The 12,626-nt window shown below is 39.9% G+C and overlaps 1 protein-coding gene across 1 annotated transcript in view; it reads right to left on the minus strand.

The window, feature by feature from the left end:
• LRP6 (LDL receptor related protein 6) overlaps window positions 1-12,626 on the minus strand; it is a 127,088-nt gene that overhangs the window by 54,244 nt on the left and 60,218 nt on the right. The window contains exons 4-5 of the mRNA XM_074901800.1: window positions 5,970-6,166; window positions 5,097-5,228 (exon numbers count right to left, since the gene is read on the minus strand). Coding sequence (XP_074757901.1) covers window positions 5,097-5,228; window positions 5,970-6,166 — 329 coding nt within the window. The remainder of the gene's footprint in view (window positions 1-5,096; window positions 5,229-5,969; window positions 6,167-12,626) is intronic.

The raw sequence follows: 12,626 nt of genomic DNA on the forward strand, positions 1-12,626 counted from the left end.
AACACAGTCCTAAGTGCTCTCAGCAACCCGTAATTAATTTAAAAAAAAAAATCCCTCCCAAACTATTCAAACTGGGGACCAAGCTCAAGGTTCTCTGTAGCAGTGACTCAAGTCATGGGGTATTGAGGATAGTTAGCAATTTTTCTAAAATCAAGTCCCTTGCTTAAGATGTCTAAATATGGACATAAAAGCTGTACTCCAGACTCTTTTTTGAGAGCTTTAGCCTACTTTTATTAAGCACTTTGAAAGCTGGGATTACAAGCTCATGGATGGTGCATTACATTAGTCCTGGAACTAATACTTTCCTCACAAAGTCGCTATTAAAAAAATCAAAATAATTTAAATCTGTGTGCTAGCTGAAGTCAAGGGAAGGGGGAGAAAAGGGGAAACAGCGAGCATGCAGATACATGCAATGGCATAGCTTTAAAGTCCAATGTCTAATGCCCTGCTAACCTTTACAATTCATTACATCTTCTCTATGATGTACAGGCCTCAGACATTTGTAAGTTATTGAACTTTCAAACCATCAGCAGTTGCTGAGGCCAGTACAGCTACACAGACATAGACTCAGGAATACACAATACAGAAGTGCTAGACCTAGAACATGTATAATGCATTCTCTGTATCTGAGAAATCAAAATTATTAATACATCCTCAATAGAAATCTCACATACTTGACTAAAATATTTCTTACCCACAATGTCTTTCCCCAGTTATAAACTCAGTAATGTTAGACAGCCCTTGACTCTACAATGCAAACAAAATTTTTTTCATCTAGAAAACCTCAACCTTAAAACTACAAAAGCAGAAGGCCATGTATCTGATTTTTTTTTTTTCCCCTTTCAAAGAAATGAAAGAATTAGGGTGTTAAATTAAACATCTTGATCTGCGCAGTCAAATCAGGATTCTAGCTACTCTCAACAAAGCAAATGACCCACTAGCCAGCACTAAATTGCAAAAGAAAGTGCAAATTTCTGATTACTGCCTCCAGGCCTTAAGGGAAGTAGAATGTGAGCGTCCATAGGCAAAATAAAGACTCTTTTCCCAGAAGAGAATGGAACGGCCAAAGCAAGACTGAAATGAAAGTCTGAAGCAGTGCTTTTTCTTCATGAGGAAACTTGCATCTCTTTGATTAGCTGAAATCACCACTGGTTTTCTCAGCACAAACCACACATCCATACTGGTAGTAGCAAATGCAGGGAATTAATATCATTCACTGCAGGGAAAGACAGAAGCTGAGCACATGGACAGGGAGATCTTCCAGCACTAATAAAAATGTAACCCCAATGACAAATCTGTAGGACGAACCTATATTTTGTTACAAAACCAACTATCAAACAGGTCATTTAAATGTAGCACTGCCAAACTCAAAACTGCAGTGCCTATTATACTGAAAAAGAGAAATCCCAGTATGTCCAGCAGAAGAGGCCAATAAATTACCAATAATATGACAACAGTAGGTAAAAGCTCTCAGGTAGAAGTGCCTGGGTGCTCAGACAGGACTCTCTGCTTCGGACATTACTGACTGAGGAACAGCTGGCCATGAAAACTGATTATTCTGCCTCTTTTTTCTTTGAGGCACAGGGATTTATAAACTTTCACCTAGGCGGCGGGGGAGCCATGAGCTTGCCACAAGTCCCCATCTCAGTTATTTAACTGTTTTGTCTTGTAACAGCAATAGAAATTAAGACATGAACAACCAGCCAGTATCATCAGTTACTAGAAAAACAGCTAATTTTATTCCAAGTTATCACTCTTTACTGAAAGACTATGGAAAAGTGTTTCTAAATGGAGGGCGGGGTGGTATTATATTCATAGCTCTCACAGGAAATGGCAAAAGCCCTCTAAGGTGTGATGAAAAAAACCTACAAAAAAAAAATGGAGAAACTAACACAGGCAGAAAGGAGAGGGAAGAAAAGATTTCCTATAAACCAAGATTATTCAAAAATGCTAGGTTGTCATGGAAACTGCTCAGGGAGGGTCAGCCAGCCTCACCTTTGGCTGCAAGGATCATCTGTCAATGCCAAAGCACTGCAAACACCACAAACACACACTCAAAATTCACCCGTCAAAATCTTTCCAGTCCAGGCCGGTGCTCTCAACAGCACAGCGTGAAATGAAGTTCTCTCCTCAAAGAGGCTCCTTTCAGCATGAAACAATTCGGTTTAGGAACCAGCCTGATTTTAGGCTACCGCTAGAAGACAAAACCATCTTAAAAAAGATAAATTCTTTGCCTCATTTTTCACCTTTCTTCACCTGTAAGTCACCCCTCCCTCCTTTCTTCCCCCACAGTCAAGTACATGTTCTAATTGCAAATGGAGATTTAATCACTCAGTGTTTCAGCATAGTAGATATATATTGACATGACCGAAGGTATAAGTGTTCAGTTGTCAAGGTTCAGCTCTACTTTCACAGCAGATACAGTAAACAGGCAAGTACAAAGGGAAAAAAAAAACAGCTCAAGAAACCAGAACCAACCCCCACCCCACACACCTAAAAAAGAGAAAATAATTCTCCACAGTCACTGAGCAGCCTAAGAAAGGAAGTCAATACACAAACATGTACAGATTTACATCTCAAAATCTGCTCTGTGGCTGCTCTGGCTCTGTTTGACTGCCATGCTCTCCTCCTTCTCTGAATCAGTAATTGCAGCCTTTGCAGCTACAAGAAGAAAGTCCAGTGTACCTCCGCCTTGAAGAGCTTTGGCAAGTTGTAGTTCACTCGCAGAAGCCCTAAGCCTATCCCCTGCACCTCTGTTCAGTGAGAGGAGTCAAAAATATTTCATTCTTTTGGGGTAAGCTCAGCTCTAAATGCTGAACCTGAAGCTCCTTCACGCTCCTCCCAGAAGTCAGCTCTTTACAGCATCACAGACGTTAAGTGAAACCAACGGATCTGATGCATAGTTTGTGTAGGTTGTTGCACTTGGGTTATGTGCTAACTCGTTTCTAAGTCCAAGAAGCCATGGTATGCAACGCTCACCGAGCTAAAATAAACAGAGACTCAATTTTCTATCCCCCTCCTCACCCGTTTTTCTCCTTGAAAAGGGAGGGGCAGAGTGTTTTGGGAAGACGTAATAGCAGAATGGTGGTTAAAAATGTAACATTATCTTGACAAGCATAAGATAAATGAACGTTCTTGTATAAAGTTTTTTGCATACAGATGGACAACTTGCTGTAGTAAATTGGTTAACAATTTCGGATAAAATGGGAGCTATGTTTTGTGAGCCAAATACACTTTATGGCTGACTGGGAACATACAATTTGGCTTCTCATGTGTTCAGGGAGTGGGAGAAAAGAACAACAGTTATAAATTCTGAGACATAGGGAATGACTGAAAAAGTGAACTGATAAGTCTGAATATCTCTGCATGAGAAAAAGGCCTGTTAATAAGGCTTTGTTGGGCTTTTTAAAAATACCATTCCTTGACTTGCCTTTGGTAATTTGATACACTAGAAAGGTGCCATTCAGCACAGGGCTGTTAACATCTGGGGTAGGTTGGGTAGGTTGCCTCCACGAGGACATCGGGCTGAACCTGAGCAGGGAAGAAGGAATTTCTGTGATACAACTACCCATTCCTTGGAACACAACACACGAGGAGCAAAACGATACAGCTCCTCTTGCCTGAAGTCCCCTGCTCTTTTCTTATCAGCAGTAAGTCAAAGAGAAGCAATTTATCTCTCTGGATCTCTCCAGGGCTTGTTCCAAGTGTTGCCCTTGGTCCTTCAGCCTCTGCTTCCTTACCTTTCTACCTCGGCTTGGCAAGTGACCAAACCTTTACCACTCCTTGTCCCCCACATGGGGTTTCTGTGCAGCTTTGCTTTTGGAAACATGCCTGTATTGGGTCACAACCGCTTTAGCTATCTGCTGACACAAAGGAGTTTATCTGTGTGTATCAAGTATTTTTTTAAAAAAGCATGTGAATTTGTGTCACATTCTGACTAAATATGACCAACCCAGAGCAGAATTATTGAAGCTTGTTCCTTGTACTGGCAGAAATGGAAGAAAAACATCTTGCACACGCATCAGTAAATACTTACAAACAATTCTGCAAGGCTAAACTGCGAGCTGCTTTTGAGTTTTTCACATAAAAGCAGCAATTTATTTTAACAAGGTTCACACAGACACAAATAGCCACACAAAAATAATCAGCAGAGAGCATGAAATAGCATGAAATTAAAGAAAATACTGAACAGCAGTTGACAAGCCTAGGAGAACTTTTAAAATATAAAATAATTTAAGAAAAATTATTTCTGTATACATTCTATTTAGCCTATTTACAGTAAGTTCTGCTGCATCCTTATGTTTCTTCCTCCATTTACTTTTGTCATAGAGAGATGATCTGCATAAAAGATGGTTATTTATGAGCAAGCTAATTATCTGCCAGTGTTTATTTTGATCCTGTTACTGTATAACAGCAATCACAGCACGTCACAAGACCTATACTTACAAAATATAACTGTTTAAAATCATATACACTGGCCCACAAGACACTAAAAGCCATTTTGGGTGAGCACTTGCAGCCCTAAATCTCGATCACGTCTTGAGCTTGAAGGCTGAAACACTTTCAACACCTCTAAAAACATGTCATTCTTTTCAGCTCCTTTATAAAGATGTAGGTGCCTCACTTTATGCCTGTGAAGCAAAAGAGTTTTCAGGTGTATGCATCTTAAAAATTGTTCTTAAAGGAAAAGAAATTAAAGGGAAAAAAAGAACTGTGTTTATTGTACAATCCTACTAGCCAAATACTAATTCATGAACAATGTTAGAAACACTTTGGAAACAGAGGACGTAGGTATCATTTTCTTTAAGAAAAGGGATAAGAACCCAAAAAAAACTTGCAGGGAATTAGTGACAGAGACAGAATTGCAACCTTTATTTTCTAACCGGAAGTAACCTGCTCTTCAGTCATGAGACTCTCTTCTTTTTTGAAAAGTAGAGGGTATTTTCCAATCACTTTTATCTGCACTGCAGAAGCATGCATGATTTCACAATTTGCCACCCCTAACGTGCATTATGTAGTGAAGCTGGAAGAACCCATTTCCCTCCAAAAACTACTTTGTGCTTAATCTAAAAGGATTTTTTAAAAACGAAGCCTACCATCTTTGCAGGTCTTTCCATTCTCAAGAAGTTTCACACCAGTGGGACATGCACACTGATAAGAGGGCTTGGTAGGAGACATCAAACACAAGTGGGAGCAGCCACCATTATTAATTCCACATGGGTTTGTAGCTGTTAACATAAATCACACAGATTAATGCTTCTGATAATGGATGACCTCATCTCATGTGTTAAGACATATACAGCATTTGAGTGGTAGAATCGGTGGCAGCAACACAGATTAAAGAAGGAAATGATAAACACAGAACAAGGAAAAATTAATTCCAAGTGTTGAGTAGCAGGGTATTTATGGTACCAAAATGCACGATGTTGAACATTTCCTTTCTTGGGAAAGTAGCACTCAGGTCTAAACAAGAGCCTTGTTTCAGCTCTGCTCTTCTCATTTTCACATACTATTCAGCATGTCGGTGCTGAATGTATAGCAGGTTGTATATATAAAACCAAAATGCAAACATTAAATCAACACAATGGTTAAGACACTGGTTATTACACAGAGCTGGTCTTGGCTTAATATAATCAGCCAAATTAACACTACTTTCCATTCAGGAACTACTACTTGGAAAAAATAAAAATACCATTTTGCCTAAAGTTATGGCACATGAAACAGAAAAAGGAATACGACAACAGGATAAATGTGGCAGGCAGAAAAGAAGCAATAGATATCTTTTTGCAGTTGAAAAAACAATGTTGAGAATATTTGGTTTCTCTTTGGGTCTTTTCCCAATCTCTTCATTGGAAAAATTGCATCATGACGCGAGCGAAGCCACCCACCGCCATACAGAAAGACTAATTAAGATTTTTTTTCAAATCAGTTCCAACTTGCAGTTAAAAAAAGAAAGCAAGGCAGCTTACCATTTGGCTGCCTCTTTTGGCTGAAAGCATGGATATCCATGGGAGAAAAGATGTTGGAATGTATTTCACGCAGGTCCTCCCCAGAGTACTTGCTGCAGGCCAAGATCGAATGCGTGTTCCAGTCAGTCCAGTACAACGTGTCCCCAAACAGCGTCAAAGCAAAAGGATGTGGAAGGGAGCCTTTAACCACTGCTTGCCTAATAGAGCACAGGGAAGAAAATTAATGCTGAAACACAATTCCATGCTACGGTTTTGCTTGAGCATAGCTTTGGTGAACAGGGTTGATCAGAACTTATTTATGGGGAAAAAAAATACAGCGCACCCGCTTTGGGGAATGATATGGGGGAACAACTATTTCCAGGCTGCCTAATAATGCTGAAATGGCCAAGAGATGCCAATTTAAATCCTTACTTAGGTCTGTGGCTATTTCTTAGCACCCTTTTAACACTCGATCCCCGTGAGGCCCTACGTCACCATGCACATGTGGAGAGAATGCCAGCTGGTTTTATGCAGGTCTAACTGATACCTGCTGATTTATGATGTCCATCATTTTCAGTCTCAGCAGATTTTAAACTGGGACAGCATTTGGTCAGTTAACAGTCCATCCATCTCTTCAGTTTCCATCTTTGAACCGTCAGAAAAATACTCTAATGGCAAATAGTTTCACTACACAGAAATCTTTAAAGTTTTTTTTTTTATTCATTATTATGATAATTATTAAGCTATTGTTTTTTATTATAAGCAGTGCCATTAAACAGAGTTCTACTGATCTTCTGCCATGGTAATGGTATCATTTCTGAGCAAACTGGGTCACCGCCTGTCTCCAGGTTCATAAACAAAATTAAAGAGTATACCCATATATTTTATGTATATATACAAACACATGCTCATTAGCCATCACAAAAATGCAGCACAAACATTACTGAAGACAGTTTTTCCAGGTTCTTGTGATGTAGCAGCTAATTATCTGTACCCAGGTTCTTCAGAACTAGAATTAAGTAGCTCGATTCTTATAGTTATTTTATTCAGGATCATAGAAAAACTTCGGATGGAGAGGACCCTGGAGGTCACCTGGACCAACACCCTGCTCAAACCAGGGCTGCACAAGTACCATTCACACAAGTGCTTCTTCCCACCTCCCTTCTTCTGGATGTGGGTACACTTGTGTTCCCATGTACACAAGCTCCCTCCAAACCAGGGAGATGGCCGTCCCTCTCTGGGACTGAAAGCCTAAGGGACTGATACACAGCTCTACTGCTCCTTCAGGTATAGGGCACACTATGACCACCAGCCTCCCAATTTTCTTTTTGCAGGGAAGAGTGTCATTATCTGTATATTTACTGAGAAAACACCACCACACTGTAAGCATCACTTTGCGAAGAAGTCGGTAACTGAAGTGGCTTAGTAGAGAACAAAAATACTCTTATTTTCCAAATATTTTCTGTTAAAATGTAACAGAAAAGCATATTAAAGCAAGAAACTCGAAGGTGTCTTCTGCCAATGATTCTGAGTACAAAGAGACTGCAGTCATTATCGCTCTTTCACCTTAGCTTCAGGAAGAAGATGTATTATCTTTAAAGCTTCTATTTTTTTCTGCTCCCAAGAAAAAACACATACATTCCCTTACTTGTCATTCCAGTGTTCCAATTCTACACCAAACAAAATTTTCTATTTCTTGATATTTTGCACTCAAAAGTAGGACATATTATCTTTTTTCTTATCTCTGTCTGGAGTCAGGTATATATTTGCTTCTAATTAAATGCACCAACTAAGCATCTTACAAAAGACTATTGTAATATAATTTACAGCTGAAACCTATCAGCCAAACAGTGAAGCCAGAATGACACAACACACTCCCATACCAAGAATAAAGGCATTCTAATTCTGTAAACATTTTTACCAACACCACCCCAAATGCTAAATGCCTTCAGATTTGAATAATTTTAGTTTATAGTAGGCTTGGGGACTAAGTCTTTATGACAAATTTATGACATTTGTCATATGAGATAGAAGCAACAGAAGTCTAAAGTTCTCCCTATAACCAAACCTGCACCAAAGACAGCATTCCCATGCACAAGGGAAGCCACATTTTTCTGAAGCATTCTGATTATCTTGCAATTCACTTTAAAAAAAACCAAACAACCAAACAACCCAGAAAATTTTTGATTGCCATCAGTGCACACAAAATAGGTGGGAATAAATCTTTGACAACATGTCAGACGTGCCCAACTTTCGGCCAACCATCTATTCAAATGACAATGCATAAGGTGAACTGTGACCCTTATTTAAACCAGTCCTTATCTGGAGAGATCCAGGAACGCTTCATTTGGCTGCACCATCAGCCACAGCCTTGAAGCAATTACTCTTAAGCTTGTAGGACTTTTCTCAGCAGGTATAACGAACCATCACATGAAAATGGCTTTGGGCCCAAATACATCAGCATGTATTTCTTGCATCTCAGTCAGGTGACTATTCCCAGTAACAGGTACTCCACATCCCCGGTTCCCAGCAAGCCATTACAAGGTGATAGCTCACTGCCAATCAGCAAAACCAGAAGTTTTTTTCCTCTTCAAACATATTCCCCGGGCCGCAGCTCCGGCCTCGCTGAACGGCAGCCTCAGGATGTGTATCAGCACAACAGCAGTGGGTGAGTCGTGCTAAACAAGCCTCCACAGCCTAATGGGGGAGCAGGGGGGGAAAGGCTGGAGAGCCAAGATGCTAAAAAAACAGAAAAGGAAGGGGAGAGAGAGCAAGAACTGTCCTGATAGCTGCCGTGAAGCAGTTATGCTTTAGCACGATCTGTGTTAGGAACATCAGAGCTCTGGTTTTGGTGGGTGAGAAGAGGGGTCCCAACTTCTGCCTTGACTGATTATTAAATACACCCAGGGGTGAATGAAGGGGACCAGAAGGTCACCCGTAGCACTCAACTGCTGTGCACGGTTGACAGGAGCAGGCGCTTCCCACCTACTGAGCGTTTCACCAGCACCTGTGTGGGGTTGGGGAACAGCCACGTCTCCACATTTCTGGCCTTGCTAATAAAGCCACCGACCTGGGTACCGGGTACGGTGCTGCAGGTGTAATTGGGCTGACACGACCTGACAGGTCTTTGGTGGCAACTACCTTCAGCCTCTACATTTATCAGCCTGGGCTTGACTGGAACAAGCGATACGACAGCAAAAAGCACTACATCCCATTATCCTTCACTAAGTTCTTCTGTTCTTTCAAACTGCTGTACTCGTATCATTAGTCTCGTTAAAGAGAGACACCAGAGATGATGAGAAAGAGAGAGATGAGGATAAGGAGTAATGTTATTCATCCAGGAGACATCTCTAGGGCTTCAGCAACATGCAAACTGGCTACATATTAGATGGCACTAAGCACACACTAAGTTTAATAATCTTCCCCACACCAGGCCTATAATCACACAAATTTGCCTTAAAAATCTTGATAGCAATTGACATTTAAAATGTCACCATCTCTACTTTGTTTAGTTAGCTGGGAAGAAAATGCAGAAAGGGACAGTAGAGAAGGAAGGTGGGGAGAGAAAGAGAGAAAGAAAACAAGCAATTTCCACAGAAATTAAATTTCATCTGTGCTGCGTATCACAATTTCCTAAATACAACTATTTATAGTATCATCACGGTAATCAGAGATGCAATTACAATAAAAACTTATTATAGTAAAGAGTTTTCTACTGCCTGAAGAAAACGTAGATCCAATTTAAATACATCCACCTTTGTTCCATTCTTATTCTGTTAAAGAGGCCTGTGAAATACTTTGTGAAGATAAAGAAAAAGGAAACAAATAACAAACAAGTTAAAGCAGGCATTACAAAAGGGGCTACTGAACTCTGGAACAGAGTACATACATTAAAATTCTGAGACAATCAATCTATGCAATTTTAGACTAACAACAAAAAAGCTCCTGCTTCAGGATAATATGCACTTCAGACAAAGACTAAACTCGCTTGAAATAAAAATTGAGAGTAAAACGACAAAAAAAATCAACTGTATCACAACCATGATTTCCTCAATCTGCCTTTATTTTTTTCAACTAATACTAGCATTCAAATCCAAAGCTAGATTATAGTTATGAAATTTAAGAACTCTTCCCAGCAAAAGAAAGCCACCAAAAATCAAGAGAAATTTAAAATACTGTCATAATTGTGATTTTTTTTTCCCTAGAATGTCAACAGATGCTTTATATCCAAGCATAATAGCATTTCTCCACAAAAATAAACACACACTTTCCATTAACCAAATTCCTTCTATTCTGGCTGCATTACAGTTCTCTAATTTCAAAAACTGATCAGAACACCTGCAGGAAACCTGGGGTACTTTAGACATCCTGGCCTGTATATCTCTAAACCATTAACATTCCAGCTTCACCGTAGTGAAACTCCTTTCAGGTGACCCCTGAAGCTGCCTGCGTTCAATCTCCAGGGCATGGTGCAAGAATTTTCACATTTAGGTTGCAATGCATTTCTCCATGTCCCTCTGAAGGATCCCATATGTATCACCAACTCCTATGCAAACAGACAGTGAAAAAAAAAAAATATTATCTACTGCTGTGCCAGTTTTTGCAACCCCCTTTCAAATACAACTGTGAAGACAAGGAAAAGGTTAAATCATCTGAATACTATAGTGTTGATGCTGAAGAGTGAATATAAGAGAAAGAACTCCCCTGAAGCTCTCTCTTACACCTCTCAACTCCACTCACCCAGAATAAGAAGGGTAAGTAAAGACTTATGATAAAAATGAAGGATTAAATCAACCAGCTAGTGAGACAGTGGGCACATGGGTAATTCAGTTGTCGGGCCTGGACAAGCGACCGTGCCTTGCAGCTATGGGCAGGCTCATGGCAGTAACCTTTTCCACCAGTGGGACAAGTTCTGTAGCGGGATGTCCATCCACAGCCTGAGCCAGGGAGGATCAACCACCATGCCAAACAGGTTGTTCAGAAAGCACAGAAATGCCTGATGTTTGCTTGATCGTTGCCACTGATCTGAGACACTTTAATTTCAGAAAGCTAATCCAAATCGCCAACAGTAAGGTACAGTGACAGAGTTACACAGAAAATGTAAATGAACTTACACAGGTATGTGTACATTTACCACTGCATTTATTACCCAGGGATCTGTTTCTGTAACCTGAAGAACAAATGTGAGTACCTGCTGTTTAGGATACCATAGATCATTGATCTGGGGAAATAATAATGACCAGCTATTTTTAGAGTAGGTATACATCTATCTTGCTTGCTAAATAATTTGGGACAGACTAATTCTGCCTGCAAAACAAAGAAATTCATTAATGCGATACACTATGCAATCCCCATAATTAACAGCCAAGAAAATTTCAGTTTTAAGCAGCAAAGAACTGGAACAGGAGCATAAAATGGAGTGGACATTTAAGTTTTCATTTGAAGTTCATACTCAATAGAATGTGCTAACAATACTAAATTGAGCAGGTTCGGTGTTTGTATTGTTTGTTCTGAAAAAGTGCACACCACCACCCTTTTCTGCTGCATTTTCTTATACCAGCTTCATTTGGGAGGGATACACATCCTTGCTGGCACCTGGACATTATATTTCTAATAAGGAAAACCAGTATCTAACATCATTTCTTTCCCAGGAAATACTTCCACGTAAACAGACTTGTGCCTTTCTTGGGATGTCTCCTTGGTCTTTTTATTCCTACTATGAGAAAAACCCTCTTCTGATGTGACCAAAGTAATACTGACACTATAGTTATGAACAAAGATGAGAAGCAGAAACTACTTGCTTTGTTTCCATGCTCCCGAATTTCAGCCATTACAAGCCCAGCGAGGCACTGTAGTAAAGCATTTTATTATGTCTTCGTAGGCAATTCCATATACACTGGCAAAATTTACCATACTGGCATCCAACAACAATACAATATTAAGAGCTTCCAATCCACATCAACTAGAGGTAAAAGCTCTCTGATTAGCCTACATACTGCTGAAAAAGTCTGTAATGGATGCTCGTATCTGCATTTACTGAATTTTAATTTCTTTTCCTTATGCTATACCAGATCAATTTTCAGTTAAAAATACCTGGGGGCTACATTCTTATCAGGCCTTGGGTTGGGGTTTTTTTCCCCTTTTGGTATAAGAAAAACAAAACAGAAAGTTGTTACACTGCAATTACCATCACATCTTCCTTCATGAAGGATTAAAAATTGAAAGACCTGTCTTCTAAACCTTGCTTTTAGTTCTCATCATGTTAAAGAAGGCGTAGAACAGACAGGCTTGCATGAAGCAAATTATAGTATTTCACACAAAAACGTTTCTCTCCATCTACAGATTATTTAATGCCTGAGGAATCGCAAGAATTACACAGCTTTGACTTGTGACAACTGGAAATATTAGCAAGTGGCCCAAGAACGCACAGCACGAATCCTGCACACCATCAGATGAAGCAGGATGAAAGACCAACAGACAACCACGTAACTCCACACCAAGGATGCCCCAAGGAGGGCAGGCAGTTCCCCTTCCCTCAGAAGTTTACAAGGTTTCCCCTCCTGCCAACCTAACAAAAACATTTGCAAAACAAACTTGGAAAACTAAGCTGGATTTTTGCCATGAATGCTTGTTCAAATATTCCTATCAGAATACAAGCCTGGTTCTAATTACCTGAGA

This window comes from Athene noctua, chromosome 3 (genome assembly GCF_965140245.1).
Source record: "Athene noctua chromosome 3, bAthNoc1.hap1.1, whole genome shotgun sequence".
NCBI lineage: Eukaryota > Metazoa > Chordata > Aves > Strigiformes > Strigidae > Athene > Athene noctua.